Consider the following 12,913-nt stretch of genomic DNA (forward strand, 5'->3'; position numbering starts at 1 on the left):
ACCATATTCGGTCTGTAGTGGGAGTCTCTGGGTGTGGTGGAAGGGAGTGAGCATATTGCTCATAGCACTGAACAAGGAAGTGAGTCATATTGACGGTGTTACCTCTACGCAACACAGGGATAATCTCAATTAAATATACGTTGCATCCTCTCTCCTCGTCTCCTTATCAAAACCCATTGGAGGAGAAGGTCAGAGGGGCGGGACCCCTGGTTTTCTCATCCAATGGATTTTGAGAAGGAGACGAGGAGAGAGGACGCGAGGAGAATGCAATTGAGATATTCCCACAGAGCAACGCAAAACCAGGAACGTGGATCACTTTGATTGTACCAAAGAGAACAAGGAAGCAACATGTGCCGATAACTATACAAGTAGTCTGATCACAGCAATATAGAGAGGAAATAGAGAAAACAGCGTCATTACACTGGATATTTAAAATACTGCGGTTATTAGACAGGTAAGTGAGAAATATTGAGAAGCTTACCATATTTGGAAGTCAACCTTTTGATGTGATTGAAAAATAAATTTGTAAACAAATTTAGGCTCTTTCCACGTGATTTAAATAACTTGGTTATTGTTTGGGTATTACAAAAGTTGTACATGTATTTATTCTTTAAGGAATATGCTGCTTAATGACTAGAAATGACAGCAATTACAACAGCTAGCTCACCACGACAATCCTTGTAGCGTGTAATAATTTAATTGGAACCTAGTTTAATTGTTGTTTAGCTTTTTTATTCCCAAATCGAACTATTATTTAAGTTTGTATATTTTAAACAATTTAGACTTAATCTTTAGGATAAACGCGGAATCTATTCAAGGAAACGTTTTGAATTTCCAATTACATGGGGGGATTTCCGCGTTGAGAACCCACTCCCCTGTTCAATGTTTTCGAAAGAGGCAGAAAAAAGTCGGCGCCACAACGCGGAAAATTACAAAACCACGGGCTGAACGGAAAACCCAATCTGAAATCTGTTTGACGTGTAGCCTACAGGATGTGTGATCTCTAAATGATAACCATTTAATGTTCTTCACAAGTTACATTATAGCAATCACTTGAGTTCAAGTGTTACAATGTATCCAATCTCTGCAGTGTTGACTCTTTCCATAGGCTCAGGAAGCACGTGACCGGGCTATAGGAGACTCAAATCCACTCTTTCAGATCTGAAATGTCAGCTGTTTTCTTCCCATTTACATGAACTTGCTATCAACAAGACTCCCCACATGGCATGGGCCAACAACCTCATGTATTGTATATGCTGCTATAACATTACTGTGCTATAACCATAATCTTCCAAGCAGCCATATTACTCAACAACAACCAGATATTAATTAACTGATGTCAAAGAAATACAGACAGCATGTATAACACAGAAGCTTCTCACTGCCAGTGTTCACTCATCTTAATAGGAACTAGTTATTATACAATTATTGGTTATTATGTAGATTATTGTACTGTGTTAGGCTCAGTGGATTGGTTCAGATTATTGGGAACACCATGTCAATTTTCTCACCCTTGAACAACATGGACTGACATGTATGTTGTTATTGGGTTGTAGAGAGGTCATGTCTCTGTCTTTACACACAGATCAATACAGGGGTTGCTGCAATACCAACACCTCAGTGTTACTGCTTTGTCTGTTAGAGGCAGTGGGTCACTGTGTACGGTCTATAGAGGGTAAGCATGTCACTCAAAGACTCTGCTACTGGAACGGTTGCTATGCATGTAAATGCAATTTACATACAGATCTGATTTGGCTTAAAGATGCACCCCAGGGTGTATGTAAACATTATTAAAGTGACTAGTGTTCCATTATTAAAGTGACCAGTGATTCCATGTCTATGTACATAGGGCAGCAGCCTCTAGGGTGCAGGGTTGCGCAACCGGGTGGTAGCCGGCTGGTGATGGCTATTTAACAGTCTGATGGCCTTGAGATAGAAGCTGTTTTTCAGTCTCTCGGTCCCAGCTTTGATGCACTGTACTGACCTCGCCTTCTGGATGATAGCGGGGTGACAGGCCATGGCTCGGGTAGTTGATGTCCTCGAAGATCCTCTATTGTCCTCTATTGCTATTCTATTTTTCCCGCAAGCAAGGGGGGATGCCAATGACATCACATCAGACCAACTCTGTGAAGTTTGCAGTTGTGTTTAAAAAACAAAACATTTCTCAGAATGTATTGTTTTAACCTTAAGTGTGTGTACCAGAGGAGGCTGGTGAGGGGAGGACAGCTCTTAATAATGAATGGAGTGAATGGAATGGTATCAAACACATGGAAACCAGGTGTTTGATGTGTTTGAGACCATTCCATTAATTCCGTTCCAGCAATTACTATGAGCCTGCCCTCCCCTTTTAAAGTGCCACCAGCCACCACTGGTGTGTACATTACTGTATTTATACTCGGGATATTGTTTTTTAACAGGAAAAGTTCAAAAATAGCTGGAGTGTGTCTTTAAACCTCTTGGCCCCTTTGGGAGCATAGGGCGTCCACCATGGCTCTCCACCTCACTTCTGTGCGATGGCTTTTGATCTAGGACATACAGATCTAGGACATACAGTGGGGAGAACAAGTATTTGATACACTGCCGATTTTGCAGGTTTTCCTACTTACAAAGCATGTAGAGGTCTGTATCATAGGTACACTTCAACTGTGAGAGACGGAATCTAAAACAAAAATCCAGAAAATCACATTGTATGATTTTTAAGTAATTAATTAGCATTTTATTGCATGACATAAGTATTTGATACATCAGAAAAGCAGAACTTAATATTTGGTACAGAAACCTGTTTGCAATTACAGAGATCATACGTTTCCTGTAGGTCTTGACCAGGTTTGCACACACTGCAGCAGGGATTTTGGCCCACTCCTCCATACAGACCTTCTCCAGATCCTTCAGGTTTCGGGGCTGTCGCTGGGCAATACAGACTTTCAGCTCCCTCCAAAGATGTTCTATTGGGTTCAGGTCTGGAGACTGGCTATGCCACTCCGTCATCTTGAACTTCTTCCATTTTCTAATAATTACGCCAACAGTTGTTGCCTTCTCACCAAGCTGCTTGCCTATTGTCATGTAGCCCATCCCAGCCTTGTGCAGGTCTACAATTTTATCCCTGATGTCCTTACACAGCTCTCTGGTCTTGGCCATTGTGGAGAGGTTGGAGTCTGTTTGATTGAATGTGTGAACAGGTGTCTTTTATACAGGTAACGAGTTCAAAACAGGTGCAGTTAATACAGGTAATCAGTGGAGAACAGGAGGGCTTCTTAAAGAAAAACTAACAGGTCTGTGAGAGCCGGAATTCTTACTGGTTGGTAGGTGATCAAATACTTATGTCATGCAATAAAATGCAAATTAATTACTTAAAAATCATACAATGTGATTTTCTGGATTTTCTCACAGTTGAAGTGTACCTATGATAAAAATTACAGACTTCTACATGCTTTGTAAGTAGGAAAACCTGCAAAATTGGCAGTGTATCAAATACTTGTTCTCCCCACTGTAGATGAGGGCCTTGCAGAATGCAGATCTGTTCATGGCATTAAATTTTTTATCTGGATAATGTAATTTATAGACAGGAAGATGTTTCATTCTGGTCTCAGTGGTCCTAACATATTCTAATCTAATCATGAGCAATGTCCACATCAATCCAGTCTAAATAAGGTAGTGAATGATTTAGCGATAATAGCACTTTAATATGCAAAGTTTATGATGACAGATGAGGCAACCAGTAAATGACTGGGCCATCATCTAACATGAGGTCAGCTCTCTGAGCTGTAAGAGGTTTCACACTAGACTGCAGAGTGGAGGGGAGCATATCACAGAATGAAACTTCTCACCACCTCTTGACCTGATAACCCTCGCCATTACATGCCCTGTCCTAGATACTGCACAAGAACCACATTACTAAGTTCAGAGATGCTCATGTCTCTCAATTAGCCTCTCAATGTCTTCAGTGATGTACAGCAGTGGCCAAAATATGTGTCTGTTAGTTACACTTTTGAGAAATGGCTCTACCGTTGTAGGATCTTAATTTGATCACTCTCTTGTTGCTGAAATGCAGCGCAGGAAATGCAGAGGAGCTTTGTGAGTTACATAAATTCACTGAAAACCCACGCTAACACACGGTTATATTAACAGTGTTGCACCTTTCATGTAGCCTACCTTTGGCCAGCTAATAGCCTAACCACCGATCAAGCAACATTATGGACTAAACGTTCCAATCCTGTCGCTGCAGGATTATTTTGCTGTGATAATATAGGTCAAATTAAGATCCTACATCTGTATGTTGCTGTGCAGTCTGAAAAATAACAAACCTGTGGTGATTGTTGTGGTCAATATTATTAGACTGAATGACATTATGTGGCTGTGAAGTTAGAGAAGTGGTCAGACTGTGAACTAGTCAGTCAGAACAATGTGATGAGTCAGTAGTCTGTGTCTGTAACAGTCTGTGTTACTGTATGTCTGTACAGATGTAGGATCTTAATTTGGTCACCCTGTTGCAGGAGAACTTTCCTGCAATGCAGGAAATTTAAAACTTGTAGTGTATTTGAGGTTTGAAAAGGCTTCTGAAGTTTATAATTTCCACTTTGAAATTTCAGACTTGATTTTCACTTACAAAAAATGTATCAACCCCTACAGAAACGTCCATTAATTATAATCCACACAATAATTCACATTTCCTGTTGCTGCAGGATTCTTTTCCTGCTGTAGCAAACTGTCTCAAATTAAGATCCTACATTAGTAACTTCTCACTGACATTTCTATTGGGTTTCAACATGGTGATGAAAACAATATTTTTCAGTCCATTCAAACTGGTCCATGTCACATTGATCACATGTACAAACAAAGTCTACCCTTCTTCTGTATATCCCTAAGGTAAAAAGGATTACCATTCTGTCACCCCCCCACTGTAAATATCCTGTTACGTATCTAACATTCTTTCTTTCCACCAACTGTGGGACGAGGCAGTTTAAGAGTGCAGGCTAGAGGCACCACCTGCAAATGCTTTTCAGTTATGCCAGCTATCTGAAACAGGAAATCCTAGCTGAAAAACCATAGTGTCAGCTGGGTTTACAGAGTTGTCTTCAGACTGAGGTACTGGTGTCTGTGGCTGTGTGTGTGTGTTTATGTGAAAGTGAGATAGAGGGAGAGAGTTTCGACATAACATCCTGAGGCACACGGAGTTCTTCAAGGACTTGTGACCGTGTACTGGTAGAGTTCTAATGAAAAATGCATTCTGTTATTGAGTAAGATATAATCACAGTACCATGCGATCATGAAAAGCATCTAAAAGCAATATTGTGAAGTAATAATGTAATGAATATGACTTTGTTACCTCACCATCTGGTATAGCTCTACAACTGAGTTACAAAGTGGTTAATAACTGAATAAGCTCACTGAACCTACCCCACTGGGACAAAACTGGTTGAATCAACCTTGTTTCCTCATCATTTCAACTGCCCAAATCAATGTGGTGACGTTGAATCAATGTGGAAAACGAATTGGAATTGCAAAAAGTCATCAACGTAAGGGCATTTTGTATTTTTTTCATCAAACTTTTAACCTAAATCTAATGACGTGATTTTTTTGTTCACATTGAATTCCCGTTAGTTGACACTCAACCAAATGTAAATCAAAGCTAGATGTTAAACTGACATCTGTGCCCAGTAGGACTGTACGGTAAAGCTATTTGTTATGTTGGTCTTAAGGGAAATTAACTTACTTCTTCACTTGTGACCTGTAAAAACAAATTGTTTCTGTATAATTGCTTAACAGTTTACGTAATGCCATTAGTACATTGTTTTGTCACCAGACAAAGTCTGTCACCTCCGGGAAGATGCTTGAGGTGGAAGCTGATGCAACCAGTGTTTTTTCAGATTCTCCCTGACTCCCTCTATGTATGTCAGGTCTACACTGACAACAACAATTAACCCTCGCACCTCGACTAAACCAGAGCAGGAAGTCAACACACTGTCTTTCCAGGGTGTCACTTACACTCCTCACATATGTAGTTTCATGATGGCTAATCAGCTAAACTGGCTCAGCATTTCTGCTAAGCGGGCAAACATTAAAGTTATTTGACCTGTACTGTAGGCAAGGGTTGTACTGTACCTTCTACCCTATGTCAATCTGACACTGTCTGGCACTACTGAGAAGAAACAGACACTCTTATCTATCAGAAGGCACATACTGTACCTTTGGTCTGTACCTGACATGTTTTGCGTATGTGACATATTCACATGCCAACATGGCCTATGAGTCTATTTGCATCTTGTTTGCCTGTATACAAACTACGACCTTTGGTTCCCAGTTTGTTTCAACAACAGAAGGCCAGTCTGACTTGCGTACATTGAACAGATAGATGTAGTGTGGTCTGAAGGTAATGATCATAGAAATACTCTAGGAAGAGGTCTTATCCGAGGAGCGGAGTTCCTCCTGCCCTACATTAGACTGAAAGGTGGTAAATATTTTGTAATACAGACTGTGAAATAGGGCTGTTCTGGGGTTTGAGGAACTGAGAATGTTTTTTGACAGTGGTGGCTTGTGAATTGAACACACACGCTGTAGTTTCGGAATAGTTTTTCCACGCTGTACTGTTGGTTCAAATCTTCTAAATTAGTTGAGTAGCTTTACAGGATAGACAAATGTTTTCTGCACCTATTTCTTCACAGAAACGATGAAGAGAGAGGTAAACGCTGGGGTGAATTTCCTGAGACGCCTAGCTGTGGAGCGGGGTGGCTTGGATGGAACCAAAGCTGACGCTTTTGCTGGAAAGTTGCGGCAACTTCTGTGTGACAAATTCAAAGACCACTGGTACCCCGACAACCCCAACAAAGGACAGGCATTCAGGTAATCAGCAAGTGAAGTGAAATATTAAAGAAGTGAAGTAACTGGGTTGTTATTTCGTGTGGCTGTCTCTGAGAAGATACATAATACAGCTGCTGAGAAAATTAAAAGAGACCACTGCAAAATTATGAGTTTCTCTGGTTTGACTATTTCTAGGTATGTGTTTGGGTAAAAATAACATGTTTGTTTTATTCTATAAACTACTGACAACATTTCTCCCAAATTCCAAATAAAAATATTGTCATTTAGAGCATTTATTTGCAGAAAATGACAACTGGTCAAAATAACAAAAAAGATGCAGTGATGTCAGACCTCGAATAATGCAAAGAAAATAAGTTCATGTTCATTTTTAAACAACACAATAGTAATGTTTTAACTTAGGAAGAGCTTTGTTTGATGGCTTGTGACCATCCATCTTCCCCTTGATCACATTCCAGAAGTTTTCAATGAGGTTCAGGTCTGGAGATTGGGCTGGCCATGACAGGATCTGGTGGTCCTCCATCCACACCTTGATTGACCTGGCTGTGTGGCATGGCGCATTGTCCTGCTGGAAAAACCAATCCTCAGAGTTGGGGAACAATGTCAGAGCAAAAGGAAGCAAGTTTTCTTCCAGGACAACCTTGTACGTGCCCGATTCCAGCCTTGCTGAAGCACCCCCAGATCATCACCGATCCTCCATCAAATTTCACAGTGGGTGCGAGACACTGTGGCTTGTAGGCCTCTCCATGTCTCAGTCTAACCACTAGACGACCAGGTGTTGGGCAAAGCTGAAAATTGGACTCATCAGAGAAGATGACCTTACTCCAGTCCTCTATGGTCAAATCCTTATGGTCTTTTGCAAACCTCTGCCTGGCTCTTCTTTGCTTCTCATTGATGAAGGGCTTTTTTTCTAGCTTTGTACGACTTCAGCCCTGCCCCTAGGAGCCTGTTTCGAACCGTCCTCGCCGTGCACTTCACCCCAGCTGCCGTTTGCCATTCTTTTTGTAGGTCACTTGATGTCATCCTACGGTTGTTGAGTGACATTCGAATGAGTTGGCGTTCATCCCGGTCAGTAGAGAGTCGTTTTCGCCCTCTGCCGGTCTGTAGCTTTGTTGTCTCCAATGTCTGCTGCTTGACCTTGTTCTTATAAACCGCCGTCTTTGACATTTTATGGATGGAAGCAACCTGACGCTCACTGTATCCCTCTGCCAGTAAAGCCAGAATTGAACCCTTCTTTTCCTCACTCAAAACTTTCCTTTTAAACTCTTTTGGCATGGTCAATAGTTCTTTTTTTATTAATATTACTTTTGAGGTACTATTAGCACTGTTTTTGCCATCCATCTGGTCCTATTGCAAGAGGATAGTGATGACCACAGCAGTGGTTTTTATACTTTTCCTCGTTAAATAAGATTTGGTTCATGTGATCACCTAATCAGTACCTAATTCAGTAGAATGAGGTGTGCCTGTGTTGGAATTCAACAGACACTGGAATGGAATGTCTGTCATACATGTAGAGATGCTGATTTAAGAAAAATGTGCAGTGGTCTCTTACATTTTTCCACAGCTGTATATGATGAGAATTGGACTGTGGTCCAGGTGAACAGCACTCGGGAGAGTGGAGTTGTGACATCTGCACTTTCACCCCTCTCAGGTGCATCAGGGTAAGCGAGGGGGTGCCGTGTGATGAGGAGGTGCTGAGGGCGTGTGAGGAGAGCGAGCTCAAACCCAGCGAGCTGGGCCTCCCATGCGAGATTGCGCTGTGGATCGACCCACTGGAGGTGTGCGCACGGTGAGTCACACTATGTTACTCACACGTGCACAGACGTACACACACAGTGAGACAGTGACATGCTCAGTCTCAGAAGGCAGAGGAAGAAGGCTTTCATTCGTCATTACAGTCAGCTCTCTGGAGGTACCATAATTATCATCATGATGCATGTGTTGTACGAACCTGCCCACTATGTGATGACTCATCAAGTTACGGTAGGAGGAGGGTGAGGAAATACAACAACTACAATGAGGAAATGATCCTGAGGGAGATGTGTTGATACAAGTGAAACTGTTAGATCCTTCAACCTTTTACTGCAGTGGGTTAAATCAGGGTCACACAGAGTGATTCTTGGTAGTCTTAAAAAAATCTGCTGTGAAACAAAAGTGTACACCTCACACACATGGTTATGGGCTTTAAAAAAAGAAGACATGTTCCATGTCAGATATAGAGTTGAAATGTATTACATTTTGAGTTTGCATCCCAATATTACACTTTATATACATCACAGAAGACTGAAATATAACAAAACCGTTTAACATAGAAACACCGAATTTTCAGCTCCTTTTTTGATTATGAAATTATGAAAAATATTAATAATATTCCACCCATGAGGCCACTAGGTCATTTGACTGCAGGAAATGGCTACAAGGTGGTTTATAGGTCATTCCAATGTGTTTTTTTTACAGGAACTAATGTATTCTCTTTCCTGTCTCACAGGTCAGGGGAGAACAGCAGGTACTTCACAGTAGCTTGTTTCTGTGTTTTTTTTACAGGAACTAATGTATTCTCTTTCCTCTCTCACAGGTCAGGGGAGAACAGCAGGTACTTCACAGTAGCTTGTTTCTGTGTTCTTTTTACAGGAACTAATGTATTCTCTTTCCTCTCACAGGTCAGGGGAGAACAGCAGGTACTTCACAGTAGCTCGTTTCTGTGTTTTTTTACAGGAACTAATGTATTCTCTTTCCTCTCTCACAGGTCAGGGGAGAACTGCAGGTACTTCACAGTAGCTCATTTCTGTGTTTTTTTTACAGGAACTAATGTATTCTCTTTCCTCTCTCACAGGTCAGGAGAGAACAGCAGGTACTTCACAGTAGCTTGTTTCTGTGTTTTTTTTTACAGGAACTAATGTATTCTCTTTCCTCTCTCACAGGTCAGGAGAGAACAGCAGGTACTTCACAGTAGCTTGTTTCTGTGTTTTTTTTTTACAGGAACTAATGTATTCTCTTTCCTCTCTCACAGGTCAGGGGAGAACTGCAGGTACTTCACAGTAGCTTGTTTCTGTGTTTTTTTTACAGGAACTAATGTATTCTCTTTCCTCTCTCACAGGTCAGGGGAGAACAGCAGGTACTTCACAGTAGCTCGTTTCAAAGAAGGAGAAGAGGAGGATGAGGACTATGTGAAAGGAGACAAAGATGTCGACCTGGATACGTCCGACTACCACTCCGGCACCTCGTCTGACTGTGGCTCTGCTGTCTCCAGTGACACAGAGGAGGAGGGGATGGATGGAGAGACGGAGGGAAGAAAAGATGAGGAGAAGGAGAAAGAGGGAAAGAAAGAGAAGGAAAAGGTGGAGGGCAAACCTTGTGTGATTGCCATGATGCCCAGGGTTCGGGACTGGTTCAGGGTCGAGCATGCTCAACAGAAGGTCAACAAAACACTGGTAAGAACTTTTCTGTTAATCTACATGACCTTAATGTGGTACCAAATCTCCCTATCTGACATCCACAATGTAGCACTGTGGACACGTGGATTCACGTAGCACCAGATCCTACACATCCAGAATAAGTGCTCTCGAAGTACTATCTGATTATTGAAATGAAGATGAATTATAATCGGAATCATATCTAAGATCTCTCTCCCTCTGTTCTTTCTCTCTCCAGCTCCAGCCCACCTCTCAGCAGTACTTCTACCACCCTGACCCTGTGTGGCCCACAACGTACAAGAAGAAGGGTCCTGTGTTCCTCACCACAATATACGCGCCTCCACCTCCGCCTCCCCCAGTGTTCGGCTACTACGTCCTGCCCCAGCCAACCCCGCAGTTCATCATGCCTTATGCCACTCTGCAGCCATGGGGGGCTGTGAAGAGCTAAACCAACTGGTTGGAGAGGGGGAGGTAAAACTGCCATTTTACCTATGAGCCTAATTATGATGGGTCTATGCAGGTTTTTGAAGGTGTGGGTGAGGCGCAATTAAGATAGTTTGACAAAATATTTGAAGGGTTAGCGGGGAGCACAACTTGATTCATTATATACGTTTTTGATTGCTGTACACTTCATTTTCTTATTTTTGGTGAGAATTGGTTTTGGGGATTTCCTCAATGTAACTTTCTTAGGTAGAATTGCCACTGAAGTAAGCAGGGAATATACTAAAACAGGGTTTAGCAAATATTGCTACAGGCACTTCCCTAAGGGCTGCCAGTAAGTTTTGGTTTAGGGTAATCCACTGATTAAAAGTAGTCTGTTCATATTGCTGAAGTGTCTAGAGTAGGCCTGCTAGACAGTGTGTTGCAGATTGACTAGTTTAGTGTGATACTGTATTCCAGTGGTATTCAACTCTTACCCTACGAGGTCCGGAGCCTGCTGTTTTTCTGTTCTACCTGATAATGAATTACACCCACCTGGTGTCCCAGATCTAAATCAGTGTCTGATTAGATGGGGAACAATGAAAAAAAAGCAGTGGAACTGGCTTCAAGGTCCAGAGTGTAGTTTGAGGGCTGTATTCTTTCATTGGGTGCTCATACCATCTCAGGAATCCTCAGCAATAAGCAGAAAGCCAAAGCTTCTTTGGTGATTTTAAATATTTTTGTAAATATTATAGACTACCTTTTCATCTTTCACTAAAACACTTCTGGTTTTTGTTTCTACCTGGTAGTTAATTGCACTCACCTGGTGTCCCAGGTCTGAATTAGTCCCTGATTAGAAGGAGAGGATGAAAAACAGTAGTGTTTCGGCCCTTCAGGACCAGGATTGGGCAGCCCTGCTATAGACAGTAATGATATGCAGTTACATGTGGTAACATATGTACCGTGTCTCTTGTGTTCTCAGAAGCTGCATCTAACTGCATATCATTACAATATAATGTATCAATACAAGACAATAGATTACCACAAGCACTGTACAGTATAAGAAATGGTATTCTGGAATCCAATCAAATGTTACTATTTTTGACAATTCACTGTGATTGTAAACTGTATATTTTATCTGTCAAGCACAAAACTCTCTCTATTTTATAATAATTAACAGACCAACCAGAAGCTTTTTGTACATACTGTAACCTATTAAGAAATAGTAATTATCAACCACATTAGTTTTTTTTTAAAATCTGTTGTAATTTATTTTTCACCTGTGGGTGGTACCAAAATCACTGTTGTAAAGTCAAATTCCAAGCATATTTATGGCTATAGTCTATTTTATATATCTTGATAAAGTTTGTAGTGTTGGTGCATGTATGATTTTAATAATTATTTGTTTATAATTTCCATTTTTATAAATCTTTAGTTTGCTAAAGGCCAGATTGAAGAACAATCTGGCCTTTATGGCGATGTACTCTTATAATCGCCACCCGGCACAGCCAGAAGAGGACTGGCCAACCCTCAGAGCCTGGTTCCTCTCTAGGTTTCTTCCTAGGTTCCTGCCTTTCTAGGGAGTTTTTCTAGCCACCGTGCTTCTAGTTCTGCATTGATTGCTGTTTGGGGTTTTAGGCTGGGTTTCTGTATAGCACTTTGTGACATCTGCTGATGTAAAAAGGGCTTTATAACTAAATGTGATTGATTCATTGATTGATTGCTGGGATAAAATGGGTCTGGACTGAACTGTATTCACTCCTGTATAATCAGGCTTCCATGCATTTACTGTAAATAGTTTTATATACTGGAAATGAAAAATGCTTGGGTGATCCAAATGTTTATCTTTAATATGAATAGATGTTTTCATAACTTCATACTTATATTCTCTATTTTTTTACTGGCTTTTATTGGCCCATTGATCTGCTTTGGATGCATATTTATTCCATTGTATTAACTGCCTTTTCACTTGTCCTGAGTGCAGAGCAGTACTCTGTGTTCACACGATTATTACTGTATCTGATGGACAATTGTCCATGCTAATGTTTATGTTAAGCTGTGTCAGTTTTTATACCCATCATCTCTCTGTCTTGTCAGCACATAACATTAAATCAACCGATTTCTAAAATGAAATTGTGTTTTTGCAATCTGTTACCTTGTGTATACTGTACTGTTTCACACAGACAAGTAGTGTATTGAGAGAATATTTATATTTGTCTTTGCGCAAGAGCAGTCTATAGGATACCTCAGGCCAGAATCACTTG

The 12,913-nt window shown here is 41.0% G+C and overlaps 1 protein-coding gene across 1 annotated transcript; it reads left to right on the forward strand.

Annotated features, from left to right (window-relative positions):
• Nucleotides 1–310: 310 nt before the first annotated feature.
• LOC121542812 (maternal B9.15 protein) lies at nucleotides 311–12,173 on the forward strand. The gene is made up of 5 exons (XM_041852367.2): nucleotides 311–454; nucleotides 6,663–6,840; nucleotides 8,468–8,605; nucleotides 9,914–10,247; nucleotides 10,468–12,173. The coding sequence occupies exons 2-5, from the start codon at nucleotides 6,668–6,670 to the stop codon at nucleotides 10,675–10,677; spliced, it is 855 nt and encodes a 284-aa protein (XP_041708301.2). The 5' UTR covers nucleotides 311–454; nucleotides 6,663–6,667; the 3' UTR covers nucleotides 10,678–12,173.
• Nucleotides 12,174–12,913: the final 740 nt, after the last annotated feature.

The sequence above is a fragment of the Coregonus clupeaformis genome, unplaced genomic scaffold (assembly GCF_020615455.1).
Source record: "Coregonus clupeaformis isolate EN_2021a unplaced genomic scaffold, ASM2061545v1 scaf0033, whole genome shotgun sequence".
Taxonomy (NCBI): domain Eukaryota; kingdom Metazoa; phylum Chordata; class Actinopteri; order Salmoniformes; family Salmonidae; genus Coregonus; species Coregonus clupeaformis.